The 16,170-nt window shown below is 41.1% G+C and overlaps 1 protein-coding gene across 1 annotated transcript in view; it reads right to left on the reverse strand.

Moving 5' to 3' along the window:
* Nucleotides 1-16,170, reverse strand: part of LOC110494726 (metabotropic glutamate receptor 4-like) — a 273,107-nt gene that overhangs the window by 38,900 nt on the left and 218,037 nt on the right. Inside the window, exon 7 of the mRNA XM_090206402.1 lies at nucleotides 12,528-12,728. Coding sequence (XP_090062528.1) covers nucleotides 12,528-12,728 — 201 coding nt within the window. The remainder of the gene's footprint in view (nucleotides 1-12,527; nucleotides 12,729-16,170) is intronic.

The raw sequence follows: 16,170 nt of genomic DNA on the forward strand, positions 1-16,170 counted from the left end.
AAACAAGGGGAAAGCGTGGATGATCTCGGCGGTTCGGATTTCTGCTGAAGAGTATGCTTTTTCCTTCTCTTTGTTTAGCGTCAGGCGTAAGACGTACGCAGCAGCCTAATCCACATCTCGATGAGCCAGCCCCTCTGGATTAAGGATTTACTGTGTGCTCAGCCGTGCCTCAGCGACAATGTAGCCCCACATCTCACAGCAAAAGAAGCAGATGAGAGGGATTACAGCAGATGTTATTTATGAAGGAGATATGTTTAAAAAACACTCTCCATGAGTGTAATCATTTGTATCGTTTGTATCTGGGATTATAATCATAATGTTTTTCCGTTACAATTATTTTTTTTTACAAAAAGACATAGCTTTCCCACTGGCTCAGTTGGAGCTGTGTATTAGGGCGTGTTAAGGCTTTGAGGCCGTAGCCCATCGCATGGCACTGGCACCATGCTGTCACTGTGAAAGGAAAATGGATCCTGACTGCCACATTGGTCCTTTCAGACACTAATGTGGCACCACAGCCTGCCACTGCAGATCTAATTACATTTAACAGTTTACGGTCTTTTGGTCATGCTTGCTGCTCCAATCTGAGGTTGGCCCAGAGATTATTGGCATCTCTTAACCAGGCTGTTCTCTAGATGGACTGTATGTTCATGGCATGCCTTCTGGCATGCATGCCCTCATATACTGTATGTATGAGTTTAAGCCAACTTCTCAGACTATCGTTGTCATGCAGGCATGCCGTTGCAATACTGTCTTGTCATACATGGCATGACAATGATAGTAAGAGAAGCTGGTTGAAGATTTAGGGACAGGCTATAGTACAGGCTACAGTATAGACTACAGTACAGGCTACAGTACAGGCTACAGTACAGGTTACAGTACAGGCCACAGTACAGGCCACAGTACAGGCTACAGTACAAGCCACAGTACAGGCTACAATACAGTCCACAGTACAGGCCACAGTACAGGCCACAGAACAGGCCACAGTACAGGCTACAGTACAGGCTACAGTACAGGCCACAGAACAGGCTACAGTACAGGCTACAGTACAGGCTACAGAACAGGCTACAGTACAGGCCACAGTACAGGCTACAGTACAGGCTACAGTACAGGCTACAGTACAGGCTACAGTACACGTCTGCAGATGCATGTCAGAAACATTACAGTCCAGACTTAAGGCTCAGACAAATTTTTGTGCATTGTATGTCACTTTTTAGTACCATTGTTCTCCAGAGCTACATTTAAAAGGCTTTTGGTTTGACATTATGGCTAGGGAGTAAAGTTTTTCCTGGTTAAGTTATGTAGTAAGGAAAACTCGGAGTACTAATGGAAACTGAGTATCCGAAAGGTGTATCCTCACAGCAGACTGACATAGTGATAGTGAACCACTTTAGAGTATACCATACCAGAGCCTAAACTGAGGGCATTGTATGATACCATAAGCAAAAATCTATATATCCTCTTGCAGTCACCATAGCAAAACCCTGAAGACTTGAAATTAGCTAAATATTTTCATAACTTTTATTCAGAAGTTTCCTGAAGCATATTTTCGACTACAGAAACAAGGTCCTGAGAGCAATCTTCAAAATTGCAGCCATTTTGCAGTCCTGAAAATGAAATTGAATGCACTCTCGGCGCATTGTTTAGTTTCTCTTTATGCAGTCCATTGTCCTCGGAGTCATTTCCTATTCAGGAGCCGAGCTGAGCCGTCTAACAGTTGCCACACTCACACTTCCATGCACTTAGCCTACAGACTCACTCACCCTCCAAGTGTGATATTATCTGAAGAGAAGTTCAGCAATGAATGAGCAGGGCATTTTTCCTGCTATTTTATGGTTGATTTGTCTCTCGTGATTCAACCTCTCATTATTTTTTTACAATCAAGAAACATGAATAGTATGTGATTGGACTGAATACGAAAGTTGAGTCTCTCTCTGGAGAGCTCAGATAGACACGATAAGCTGATTAAACTTGATAGAGGTACAGTATGTGAATCTTGTGTGATTTTAATGTTCACAACGGCGCAAAAAAAAGTAAATGCTGTATTGTCATGTACACCGGATAGGTGAAATGTGTTGTTTTACAGGGTCAGCCATAGTAGTATGGCACCGCTGGAGCAAATTAGGGTTAGATGCCTTGCTCGAGGGCAAACCTACACATTTTTCACCTTGATAGCTCGGGTTTTCCAACTAGAGAACTTTAGGTTACTGGCCCAAAGCTCTAACCGCTAGGCTACCTGCCACCTGCAATTTAGGAAAAGGTTAAGATTATTTCAACAGAGGATTCGTGGAACGAAGGAAAAAAAATGTTACGTCTCGGTCTCTGTTTTCTTAATGTTTCACACCAGCACTGCCATGTACTCTAGTGTGTTCAGTGTTAAATGACACTATTCTGTTGGCATGTGATTGAGGAAAGAGAAGGCCAATACACATTCATACTCATCATCCTAGCATAACATTATCCTCAACAATCACTAGTCATCATCCTGGCATAACAATAATCCTCAACAATCGCTACTCATCATCCTAACATAACAATTATCCTCAACAATCACAACTCATCATCCTAGCATAACAATTATCCTCAACAATCACAACTCATCATCCTAGCATAACAATTATCCTCAACAATCACAACTCATCATCCTAGCATAACAAGTGTCCTCAACAATCACTCTCTATTTGCCACATTTTCAAACCCATTACGAATTCTCTAACCAAGTAGGGCACAGCGTAACATTGCAGTCCAAGAGCCAGCTATATCCACAGAGGGATAGACTGTATGGATTATGAAGAAACTAGACAGATCCAGAGGAATCATGCGGTGACACAAGTTATCTGAACATGGATGGTGAGCATCATTTTTAAGACCCATTGACATTTGATAAAGGTCATTATGATTGACAACAACAACAAAAAACATTATTTCGGTGAGCGAGTTCATTAGAAAGTGCATGGATGATGTCGTTCCCATAGCAACGATTAAAACATTCCCAAACCAGAAACCGTGGATTGATGGCAGCATTCCAGTGAAACTGAAAGTGTGAACCACTGCTTTTAACCAGGGAAAGGTGACCGGAAACATGACTGAATACAGACTGAATACAAACAGTGTAGCTATTCCCTCCGCAAGGCAATCAAACAAGCTAAGCGTCAGTATAGAGACAAAGTAGAGTCACAATTCAACGGCTCAGACACAGGAGGTATGTGGCAGGGTCTACAGTCAATCACGGATTACAAAAAGAAAACCAGACCCATCTCGGACCAGAATGTCTTGCTCCCAGGCAGACTAAATAACTGTATTGCCCGCTTTGAGGACAATACAGTGCCACTGACACGGCCTGCAAACAAAACCTGCGGACTCTCCTTCACTGCAGCCGAGGTGAGTAAAACATTTAAACGTGTTAACCCTCGCAAGGCTGCAGGCCCAGACGGACATATTCAATCAATCCTTATCCCAGTCTGCTGTTCCCACATGCTTCAAGAGGGCCACCATTGTCCCTGTTCCCAAGAAAGCTAAGCGTCATGAAGTGCTTTGAGAGAATAGTCAAGGACCATATCACCTCCACCCTACCTGACACCCTAGACCCACTCCAATTTGCTTACCGCACAAATAGGTCCACAGACGATGCAATCTCAACCACACTGCACACTGCCCTAACCCATCTGGACAAGAGGAATACCTATGTGAGAATGCTGTTCATTGACTACATTTCAGCATTTAACACCATAGTACCCTCCAAATTCGTCATCAAGCTCGAGACCCTGGTTCTCGACTCCACCCTGCGCAACTGGGTACTGGACTTCCTGACGGGCCGCCCCCAGGTGGTGAGGGTAGGTAACAACATCTCCACCCCGCTGATCCTCTACACTGGGGCACCACAAGGGTGCGTTCTGAGCCCTCTCCTGTACTCCCTGTTCACCCACGACTGCGTGGCCTTGCATGCCTCCAACTCAATCATCAAGTTTGCGGATGACACTACAGTGGTAGGCTTGATTACCAACAATGACGAGACGGCCTACAGGGAGGAGGTGAGGTTCCTCGGAGTGTGGTGTCAGGAAAATAACCTCACACTCAATGTAAAAAAAAACAAAGGAGATGATTGTGGACTTCAGGAAACAGCAGAGGGAGCACCCCCTATCCATATCGATAGGACAGTAGTGGAGAGGGTAGTAAGTTTTAAGTTCCTCGGCGTACACATCCCGGACACACTGAATTGGTCCACCCACACAGACAGCGTCGTGAAGAAGGCGCAGCAGCTGAGGCTTAGCTTAGTTGTAAGTAACAGCATGCTGAGGCTGCCTGGTCAAGGCCTGTGTTGAGGGTGAGCGATTAGGCTTGTCATGTGGCACACATTGCATGTCTAAATGGGGCCTATCTGTGTCAGGGGCCTAATGAGGGCCCTTAGTGGACTCCGTTGTGGCACATACACACACACACATACGCCCACATGCACACAAACATGCCCGGGACAGCAACACAATTAGACCCAACCAAATCTTGAGAAAACAAAAAGATAATTACTTGACACATTGGAAAGAATTTACAAGAAAACAGAGCAGAATACCTGACCACTGTGACTGACCCAAAATTAAGGAAATCTTTGACTATGTACAGACTCAGTGAGCATAGCCTTGCTATTGAGAAAGGCCGCTGAATGCAGACCTGGATCTCAAGAGAAGACGGGCTATGTGCACACGGCCCACAAAATGAGGTGGAAGATGAGCTGCATTTCCTAACCTCCTGGCAAATATATTACCATATTAGAGACACATATTTCTCACAGAATACACAGACCCACAAAGAATTTGAAAACAAATCCAATTTTGATAAAATCCCATATCTATTGGGTGAAATACCACAGTGTGCAATCACAGCAGCAAGATTGTGACCTGTTGCCACAAGAAAAGGGCAACCAGTAAACACTATTGTAAATACAACCTTTAATTATGTTTATTTATTTTCCCTTTTGTACTTTAACTATTTGCACATCATTAGAACACTGTATATAGAAATAATATGACATTTGAAATGTCTTAATTCTTTTAAAACTTTTGAGTGTAATGTTTACTGTACATTTCATTTTTGTTTATTATCTATTTCACTTTCTTTGGAAAAGTAAACATATGTTTCCAATGCCAATAAAGCCCCTTAAATTGAAATTGTATTGAATTGAGAGAGTAAATCTGCAATATAAACAATGGGAGGAGAAGTCTCATACCACATCATATCCTCTCCGGTCTCTGCCAGGGGGGAAGTGTTGGCCTTGTCTGTCATGGCCGACAAGATGGAGCATCACCATTATACTGTATCTGTTCTGTTGGGCCCTTGGAGGCCCTCGCTGCATCTCTGTGTGGTCTTCTCTCTTTCCTTTATTATGACTTGCCTGGGAAATCCTTTAGTGATCCTCACAACACCATGTCCATTTTCTTCCTCTCTTTATTTCCCATTTCACATATTGAACATCATTTCTGATAATCCATTAACTCGAAAAAGCATTCAGTGGAGCGAACAGGCCTGAGTTTCAGTCATCTCAAGAGTAGTGTTTCAGAAGAAACAAATAGGCCTGACTTTCAGTCATCTCAAGAGTAGTGTTTCAGTAGAACAAACAGGCCTGACTTTCAGTCATCTCAAGAGTAGTGTTTCAGTAGAACAAACAGGCCTGACTTTCAGTCATCTCAAGAGTAGTGTTTCAGTGGAGCGAAAAAGCCTGAGTTACAATGTACTGCATGATCGCTCCATCACTGTAATGTAGTCTTGTGTGTGTGTGTGTGTCTGTGTGTGTGTGTGCGCGTGTGTGTGTACGGGAGCGAAAAAGCCTGTAGTGTCTGTTTGTTTTTCTGAACAGAGCCCAAGGACCAGCTTGCTTAGGGGGCTCTTCTCCAGGTTAATTTCTCTGTAGGTGATGACTTTGTTATGAAAGATTTGAGAATCACTTCCTTTTAGGTGGTTGTAGAATTTAACAGCTCTTTTCTGGATTTTGATAATTAGCGGGTATTGGCTTAATTCTGCTCTGTATGCATTATTTGGTGTTTTACGACGTACACAGAGGATATTTTTGCCTAATTCTGAATGCAGAGTCTCAATTTGGTGTTTGGCCCGTTTTGTGAATTCTTGGTTGGTGAGCTGACCCCGCCCTCACAACCATAAAGGGCAATGGGTTCTATAACTATTCAAGTATTTTTTAGACAGATCCTAATTGGTATGTCAAATTGTATGTTCCTTTGTATGGCAGAGAAGGTCCTTCTTGCCTTGTCTCTCAGATCGTTCACAGCTTTGTTGAAGTTACCTGTGGCGCTGATGTTTAGGCCGAGGTATGTATTGTTTTTTTTTTGTGTGCTCTAGGGCAATGGTGTCTAGATGGAATTTGTATTCATGGTTCTGGCAACTAGACCTTTTTTGGAACACCATTATTTTGTCTTACTGAGATTTACTGTCAGAGCCCATGACTGACGGAATCTGTGCAGAAGATCTAGGTGCGCTGTAGACTCTCCTTAGTTGTGGAAGTAAGCACCAGATCATCAGCAAACAGTAGACATTTGACTTCAGATTCTAGTAGGGTGAGGCCGGGTGTTGCAGACTGTTTAAGTCCCTTTTTCAGGACCCTGTCTTTCAAAGATAATTAGTAAAAATCCAAATAACTTCACAGATCTTCAATGTGAAGGTTTTAAACACTGTTTCCCAATGAACCTTATATAATTAATGAACATGCACCTGTGGAAAGGTCGTTAAGACACTAACAGCTTACAGACGGTAGGCAATTACGGTCACAGTTATGAAAACTTAGGACAATGAAGAGGCCTTTCTACGGACTCTGAAAAACACCAAAAGGAAGATGTTCAGGGTCCCTGCTCATCTGCATGAACATGCCTTAGGCATGCTGCAAGGAGCCATGAGGGCTGCAAATGTGGCCAGGTCCATAAATTGCAATGTCCGTACTGTGAGACACCTAAGACAGCGCTACAGGAAGACAGGACGGACAGGTGATCGTCCTCGCAGTGGCTGACCACGTGTAACAACACCTGAACAGGATTGGTACATCCTAACATCACACCTGTGGGACAAGTACAGGATGGCAACAACAACTGCCAGAGTTACACCAGGAATGCACAATCTCTCCCTCAGTGGTCAGACTGTCCGCAATAGGCTGAGAGAGGCTGGACTGAGGGCAAACCCACCATCGTTGGACCAGACAGGACTGGGAAAAAGTGCTCTTCATGGTCTGGGGCAGTGTGTCACAGCATCATCGGACTGAGATTGTTGTCATTGCAGGCAATCTCAAAGCTATGCATTACAGGGAAGACATTCTCCTTCCTCATGTGGTACCCTTCCTGCAGGCTCATCCTGACATGATCCTCCAGCATGACAATGCCACCAGCCATACTGCTCGTTCTGTGCATGATTTCCTGCAAGACAGGAATGTCAGTGTTCTGCCATGACCAGCGAAGAGTCAGGATCTCAATCCCATTGAGCACGTCTGGGACTTGTTGTATTGGAGGGTGAGTGCTAGGGCCAGAGGCAATGTACTTGCAGGTGCTTTGGTGGAAGAGTGGGGTAACATCTCACAGAAAAAACGGGCAAATCTGGTGCAGTCCATTAGGGGGAGATGCACTGCAGTACTTAATCCAGCTGGTGGCCACACCAGATACTGACTGCTACATTTGATTTTGAACCCCCCCCCCCCCCCTGTGGAACTTGTTCAGTGTATGTCTCGGATGTTGAATCTTGTTATGTTCATACAAATATTTACACATGTTAAGTTTGCTGAAAATAAATGCAGTTGACAGTGAGAGGATGTTTCTTTTTTTTTGCTGAGTTTATATGTTGAAGAGGCTGCATCCCTATCATCCCTTAAGCTGCATCCCTATCTCCCTCTGGCTCTGTGGAAAGAAGTGTGTTTTTACCAATTTTAACCGCACACTTGCTATTTGTGTAAAAGGATTTTATAATGTTGTATGTTTCTCCTCCAACACCATTTTCCATCAATTTGTATAGCAGACCCTCATGGCATATTGAGTCAAAAGCTTTTTTTTAAAATCAACAAAGCATGAGACTTTGCCTTTGTTTTGGTTTGCTTGTTTGTCAATTAGGGTGTGCAGGGTGAATATGTGGTCTGTCGTACAGTAATTTGGTAAAAAGCCAATTTGACATTTGCTCAGTACATTGTTTTCACTGAGGAATTGTACGAGCCTGCTGTTAATGATAATGCAGAGGATTTTCCTAAAGTTGCTGTTGAAGAATATCCCACGGTAGTTATTGGGGTCAAATTTGTCTCCACTTTTGTGGATTGGGGAATATGTCAGATGTTAAAGAGTTTAAATATAACCAATTGTAATTTGTTGTCTGTATATTTTATCATTTCATTTAGGATACCATCAACCCTACAGGCCTTTTTGGGTCTGTATTTTGTCATGTAGTTCATTAAATGTAATTGGAGAATCCAGTGGGGTCTAGTAGTCTTTAATAGTTGATTCTAAGATTTGTATTTGATCATGTATATGTGTTTGCTGTTTGTTCTTTGTTACAGAGCCAAAAAGATTGGAGAAGTGGTGTATCCATACATCTTCATTTTGAGTAGATAACTCGTCATGTTGTTGTTTGTTTAGAGTTTCCCAGAAGTGGTTAGATTATACGGATTCTTGACAGATTTCTGACTTCTTTTCCCCTAGTGTATTTCTGTATTGTTTTAAGGTTTTTGGTTGGATAGGTTTAAAAAAAAGTTATTAGGTTTTTGTATTCTTCATCAAACCATTTGTCATTGTTGTTAATTTTCTTAGCTTGTCTGCTTGAACGTTTTAGATTTGCTAGGGAAGCTGAGAGGTCAGGTTCATGGTTTATGTTTACTACTGCCGAGTTTACACTTTCAAAATTACAGTAAAACCTTTTGTCCAGGAAATTGTCTAGAAGGGATTGAATTTGTTTTTGCCTAATTGTTTTTTGGTAGATTTCCACACCCTTTTCCTTCCATCTATAGCATTTCTTAATATTATTCTATTCCTTTAGCTTTGATCACTCGTGATTGAGCACAGCTCTGTTCAAGAAGAGTGTGATTTGTTGTGATCTGATAGGGGTGTCAGTGGACTGACTGTGAACACTCTGAGAGACTCGGGGTTGAGGTCAGTAATAAAGTAGTCTACAGTACAACTGCCAGGAGATGAGCTATAGGTGTACCTACCATAGGTGTCCACTCGAAGCCTACCATTGACTATGTACATACCAGCGCCAGACAGAGCTGCAGGAGCTGTGACCCGTTTTTGTTGTCTTAGTTGTGTCTAGGGGGGCATATGGGGGAGGGAATGCTGTCACCTCCAGGTATGTGTTTGTTCCCCTGTGTGCTGAGGGTTCCAGTTATTGCCCAGTTCTTGTTGAGTTCTGGCATTTAGGTCTCCACAGACTGGTACATGTCCTTGAGCCCGGAAATTGTTGATCTCCCCCTCTAGGATGGAGAAGCTGTTAAAGTTAAAGTATGGGGATTCTATTGGGGAGATATAGGTAGCCCACAAAGATATTTTCCTCTGTTGAGAGAATTTCCCTATTAATTTCTAGACAGATGTAAAATGTTTCCGTTTTGATTAATTTAATAGAGTGGGTTAGCCCTGCTCTATTTCAAATTAGCATACCCCCTGAGTATCTTCCCTGTTTCACACCTGGTAGTATGGTGGATGAGACTACCAGCTATCTGTAACCTAGAGGGCAACCAGTGGGTCCGTCTCCTTTATACCATGTTTCTTGTAGGATGACAATGCCTGTATTTCCAATATTCTTTGATTAAGTCTGGGTTTATGCTCTTTAGGCCAAAGGCAGATGACCTCAGATCTTGTATATTCCAGGATCAGATAGTAAAAGCTTTGTGTTCCATAGTGTCTAATGTTGTTTTTGTGTGGTTTAGACCGGGACCATCACAGTAGGTGTGAGCAGAGCATATTGAGCATCTGATACATACCTCTTAGGTCACAGGATGGGGCTTGGGCAGATGTAAGAGTGGGGGTTGGGCCTGTTGCTCTGCTCACGGCTTGGGCAATATGTCCTGCTGTCATGTTGAGGTCCTCTCTCTCTCTCTAATAGTTTTCACTAAATTAACCTTTGCTATCTTCTCTAGTACTCTCAAGCTGGGCTATCATACCCAGAGACCATACTCATGAAAGAAGTGAAAGAAGTGGACACCAGTTAATGTCCTCAGAGTTCACCTATTAGAATCAAAATGTTGATGTACTCATGATACAGTATTTAATGTACCTTGCCATGTAATTTAGAAACAATATGAGGTAGGAACTAGTTCAGATTACATTCTTTTAAACTAACATTTACATTCCTGTTTCCCCATTTGTAATTATAAGCCAGCAATATAGGTATGTACTGTATGTTTAGTGTACAGTCATTGGCTGACTTCGATGCTGTATGTAAGGCCTTCTTTTTTATGCGCCTTAACTGACGTGAAGCCTTGTTCTTCAAGTTCATGTAAAAAAAAAAGAGAACATCTGATGGCATGCAGATTTTTTTTTACAATTTCAATTGGCAGTGTCTGAGACACACAACAATGAAGAATTGGCACTTCCCTGAGAAGAGGGGAAAAGAAGCACGCTGAGAGGGAAAAACCCACAGTGCTTTGCCTTTGTTCCATAGTCACAACTGCAGTGTCTGTGGAGACTGACAGTCAAAAGGCCCACTGCATTCTGTCTGCAGTAGAGTTAAAAGACAAAAAGAAAACACTATTTCTCAGACGTGATAGCAGCAGACTCAGAACACTGATGGGAAGCTTCATTCAATCGCAGCTCATTGAAGTTTCTTGCCAGTCTTTGGAGCATCAAAGGAAGAAGTGGGCACAAGATGGAAGAATGTGCTGGGAGAGGTTGGGACCAGGGGCTAGAGTGAGGTTGAAAAATGTTTGATACCTTTGCTTTGTCTGTTGAGGCATTGACGGCTACTGAGCGAGCCAAAATTAAACATTTGAGAAGTGGATGTTTTAGAATAGACAAAAAAAAGTATCAGAGGATACATTGGGAAGGGTAAAGCATGAAGGTTAATGATTTATAGAAATATGCCCTCTGTCTTAGAACTGAGTGGCTGACATCAACACTATTGAATTTTGTATAATTGAAAAATACTTTCTACTAACTATTACAAATGTCTATGCCAGGTCTTAACCACTGTCATACTGCTTGTGGTTTCTATAAGAAGAAGCAGAGCAAGACATCAAAGAACCTACTTAGTACATACTTTTTGAAATGACAGAAGGATAAGCATCCTCACACTTGAACAAAGAGGGGTTCTCTCTGCTACTGTGAGAGTAGAGATGTTGCGATAGTCCACTGAGGCCAATATTCCTAGATAAGATTGGTGATGATTGTCAGCCTGCCACAGATATGGCCACCTCACTGTGACTAATTACACTACCAATGCTTTGCTTTTGTGATGCTGTTGACGTTTGACCTTTTTTGACGTTTGTGCATTATCCTGGATGCATAAGAGGATTGACACATCAGACCCTCTGCGGTTAAAACTGAGACTGGGTTGTAATTAAATCTCAGCGGAGACCTTGAACCCAACGACAACAACAACAAACAGCACTGGCTGTGGCCTCTGGAACAATTCATTACAAGTGAAACAAAAAAAGCATTTTAAACTGCTCTCACCAATCTGTCATATGATTTTTGTTTCCAAGCGATCTTTTTTTTTTTATGTATCCTTTGGAGGTATTTTGATGACTAATTTATGTATCTGGTGAGGAGATAAATATTATCTTTGATAAATGACCCTCCAGTCTGCTATTCCCATAGCCCCAGTGGGTTGGTTCTCCATGTTAAACATACTGATGTGTGCTGCTTATGATGCAACAGGAGGAAGTTGAGTGTAACCCAGAAGTAGCCCACTTGTGTCGCACAGTGTCTACAAAAAGATTGGGGTACCTGCTACAACTGATCTTGTTGTTAGTGTAGTTGGTGTAGTTTTCCTTGGTGTCTTCAAATAAGCCAGGAAAAACACATGCAGTTGTTGGTTTCATATCTCCTCCTTAGGAGATACATGTTTCTCACATACACCATTGCATCTTTTGTAATAAATGTATTCAATAATAGTGTTTTCTTGGATGTTTTGCCAAACATTGATCCCAAAAATATTCCCAGGAGTATGTATTTCAATGGACTGTCCCCCTTCAAGGAGTTTTCTAGATTTTCCAGCAAGCAGCATTGTTCTCTCTCCGTTTAATCCATTTGAAATGAATCTCTGTAAAACCCCAAAAGATATTTCCTCTATTTCTTCAAGAGGCCCTCTCTTGACAATGTGTTACTCTGAATGGTTTTTAGTCTCCTCTCCTCTCCTCTCCTCTCCTCTCCTCTCCTCTCCTCTCCTCTCCTCTCCTCTCCTCTCAGTTTAGAGATGTCTTCAATTGTTTGTAAATATTTCAAATCGTGTAATTAATCCCATTTTATTAAATAATCATAGAAAAACATCACAAATCTGATAGAAATGGTGTGGTGGTGTGTGTGTGTGTGTGTGTGTGTGTGTGTGTGTGTACAAAGTAGGTGGCTGACCTGCGAAGTTGAGCATGCGGATGTGTTTGAGCAGTAGAGTGCCATTGATGGGATCCATCCTGGAGCAAAGGCCCACCTTCCCCGGACAGAGTTCCCTGTGCATGTTGTGCAGCGCATGGGCCATGGAATAGACTGCATCGATAACAAACTGCACCTTCCCCTCTTGCTCATAGTTGGAGTCCTTCCCTATCCGCTCCTGATCTGTAGAGCAGAGCGACAACCAAGTTAGGTATCTGAGAAATGCAATACGTTATACCACTGGTCACCAACCCTAGTATCACCTTAAGCTTAATAGAAAGGTGATCCCAAGCATATGAGCAATGTTACATGTGATAGTATAGGAAATAATACAGAAATACAATAACAGGTAGGCCTACACGTCTTGAATATTATGACGAATAACATGTTATGTTAAAATTGAGTTCCTATTGTGTTGATCCTAACAGTAGGTGATTATTACACTCAGGTGGTGACCACATGAGTAGCTTCCATACAGTGATGGTTCTTGGACTTGCAAATTAAGGAGGAAAATAACTTATTTTTGCTGGTACTCAATTTCTCCATTGTTAGCTTTGTCAAGCACACACTACCATGAATGCTGCGAAGCAATCATTAGACCCAGATTGAATTGTATCTTCTAAATGTGTATTTGAAATGCTCATCAATCTGGTACTACATGATTACTGATTGGTATTCCATCTGCTGTGGTGGCTTATCAAAAATATGAGTCCACTTTAAAGGGCAAAGTGGGTCCTTTGTTGGGGGAAAAAAAAGCTTTACACTTATCTACTTAAACACTGTCATCGGTTTTGTGAGCTGTATGACCTATGGTTACTCCGGTGTGAAGATGGCTGATGAGAAGGTACAGAAACAGACAGCAAGAGAGCAACCTGCTCTCAAAATTCCATGCCACTCCATTTAGTATGACATGTTACTTTATGTGAAGTTACATTACATTGGCCTACCAATGTGATAGCGGTCATACAATAAGAAAAATGGAAGGACGTATAGTTTCCTCGGTCTTTATCGCATTTGAACCATTTAGTATGATATATTACGTGCAACTGCTTCAGTAGGATATGCTATGTTAGGTTAGGGATTAATGTTAGGAGTTAGGTTAAAGGGTTATTGTTAGGGGAAGGGTCAGCTAAGCAACCCTAGTAGTAGTAAGAGAGTTAGCTAAGTAGTTGCAAAGTAGATAAAAAGTAGTAAGTAGTGGCAAATTTGCTAATTAGCTAAAATGCCTAAGTTGTCCGTGATGAGATTCGAACACGCAACCTTTGGGTCGCTAGACATTCGCATTACATTTTGCCTTAAGTATCCTACTGTCCATACCAAACGTAACATATGATACTAATTTGAAAGTCCCCGATTTACATTTACTATGTTACTTCTAGTCAATGTAATGTAACCTAATATAAAGTGACAATCACACTAAATGGAGTGGCATGGATTTGAGTCAAACATAATATGTTTTGCTCTGAGAAGAGGCTGAAGAGACATACAGGCAGACAAAGACAGCAGGTAATGTTTGGAAAATACTTTATACCAATGGTTGTGTCCCAAATGGCACCCGATTACCTATAAAGTCTACTAGATAGGAATTAGGGCGCTATTTGGGACAACCTGTGCCTATTTAATTACCACCAACTGGATTCTATGTACTGAGACTGTATGCTTTCACTATGCCAGGGTCCACAGTTATACTGCTAGTTCTTTGTCAATCTGAAATGTTAGGAACTTAGTGTAAAGTAAGTCAGCAAAGTTGAGTACGCGGCTAAGCCAGTTCTGTTTGAAGCACTTAAGAACAGTAGGACCTTGTAATGGAAGGCGTGGCAAAGGGCCAGGCGTCATAGAGAAAAATACATTACCCTTCCGTTAGGCTAGCGTCAAAGGCCTTGATGCACTGACTGACTGGCCCCTCCTTCCTGATACTTCTCACAATTAGCTGGAAGGTAAATGTTTAGCTAGACCACTGCCGAGGAGCCAATAAATTCCAATATGTGGAGTGTAGGGTCTTCTCCTCAGAGGAATCACTATTTTTCTTCTTTCTAGGAATACATGGATTATTGTTGTTCTTCACTTCCTGTTTGAAAAATGTCCAGTGACATATACAGTATAATATTTATGTGATGTATAAACATGTCATATACAGTATATTACATAGAATTACATCTCATAAGTGATGTATAGGTAATATGTTACATAAGCGACAATTAATCAGATGTAATTATATGTAGGTTGCCTAGGAAGCAACCATTGCTTGTTTCTGTTTTTCTACAATACCATGTTGTGTAAGGGTTGTTTGGGGGAGAATTGTTTTTGATACAGAACAAGATTGACGGTCTTGTGTGTAAGCATAAATCTACTAGGGAAATTAGTCTCAGTATAGGTGGGTCTGTTTGGACAATAATGTAGTTTTGAGTTTTGATGAATTATGATCAAACCTCATGTACATGGAAATATATTGTATTTTCACCCATTGCAAACCTAATAGCTATGGATTTAAAGCATTCCAGCAGGAGAATACTGTAAAATGTTTTCTTTATTCATTTCACATATAATCAAATCTAATTGTATTGGCCACGCCCACAGTTTACAGCAGGTATAAAAGGTGCAGAAAAATGCTTGTGTGCTAACTACCTTAACTATTGTAGTACAATAATCAATAATAAAGACTCAGATAAAAATAACAAGTAATATAATAGGTACTATGCCTAGTAATATAATAGGTACTATGCCTAGTAATATAATAGGTACTATGCCTAGTAATATAATAGGTACTATGCCTAGTAATAGAATAGCTACTATACCTAGTAATAGAATACGTACTATGCCTAGTAATAGAATAGGTACTATGCCTAGTAATAGAATAGCTACTATGCCTAGTAATAGAAGAAGTACTATGCCTAGTAATAGAATAGCTACTATGCCTAGTAATAGAATAGGTACTATGCCTAGTAATAGAATAGGTACTATGCCTAGTAATATAATAGCTACTATGCCTAGTAATATAATAGGTACTATGCCTAGTAATAGAAGAGGTACTATGCCTAGTAATAGAATAGGTAGTATGCCTAGTAATAGAATAGGTACTATGCCTAGTAATAGAATAGGTACTATGCCTAGTAATAGAATAGGTACTATGCATAGTAATAGAATAGCTACTATGCCTAGTAATAGAATAGGTACCATGCATAGTAATATAATAGGTAATATGCCTAGTAATAGAATAGGTACTATGCCTAGTAGTAGACTAGGTACTTTGCCTAGTAATAGAATATGTACTATGCAGAGTAATAGAATAGGTACTATGCCTAGTAATAGAATATGTACTATGCCTAGTAATAGAATAGGTACTATGCCTAGTAATAGAATAGGTACTATGCATAGTAACAGAATAGCTACTATGCCTAGTAATAGAATAGGTACTATGCATAATAATATAATAGGTACTATGCCTAGTAATAGAATAGGTACTATGCCTAGTAGTAGACTAGGTACTTTGCCTAGTAATAGAATATGTACTATGCAGAGTAATAGAATAGGTAGTATGCCTAGTAATATAATAGGTACTATGCCTAGTAATAGAATAGGTACTATGCCTAGTAATAGAATAGGTACTATGCATAGTAATAGAATA

This window comes from Oncorhynchus mykiss, chromosome 17, assembly GCF_057628025.1.
Source record: "Oncorhynchus mykiss isolate SJ-2025 chromosome 17, ASM5762802v1, whole genome shotgun sequence".
Lineage (NCBI taxonomy): Eukaryota > Metazoa > Chordata > Actinopteri > Salmoniformes > Salmonidae > Oncorhynchus > Oncorhynchus mykiss.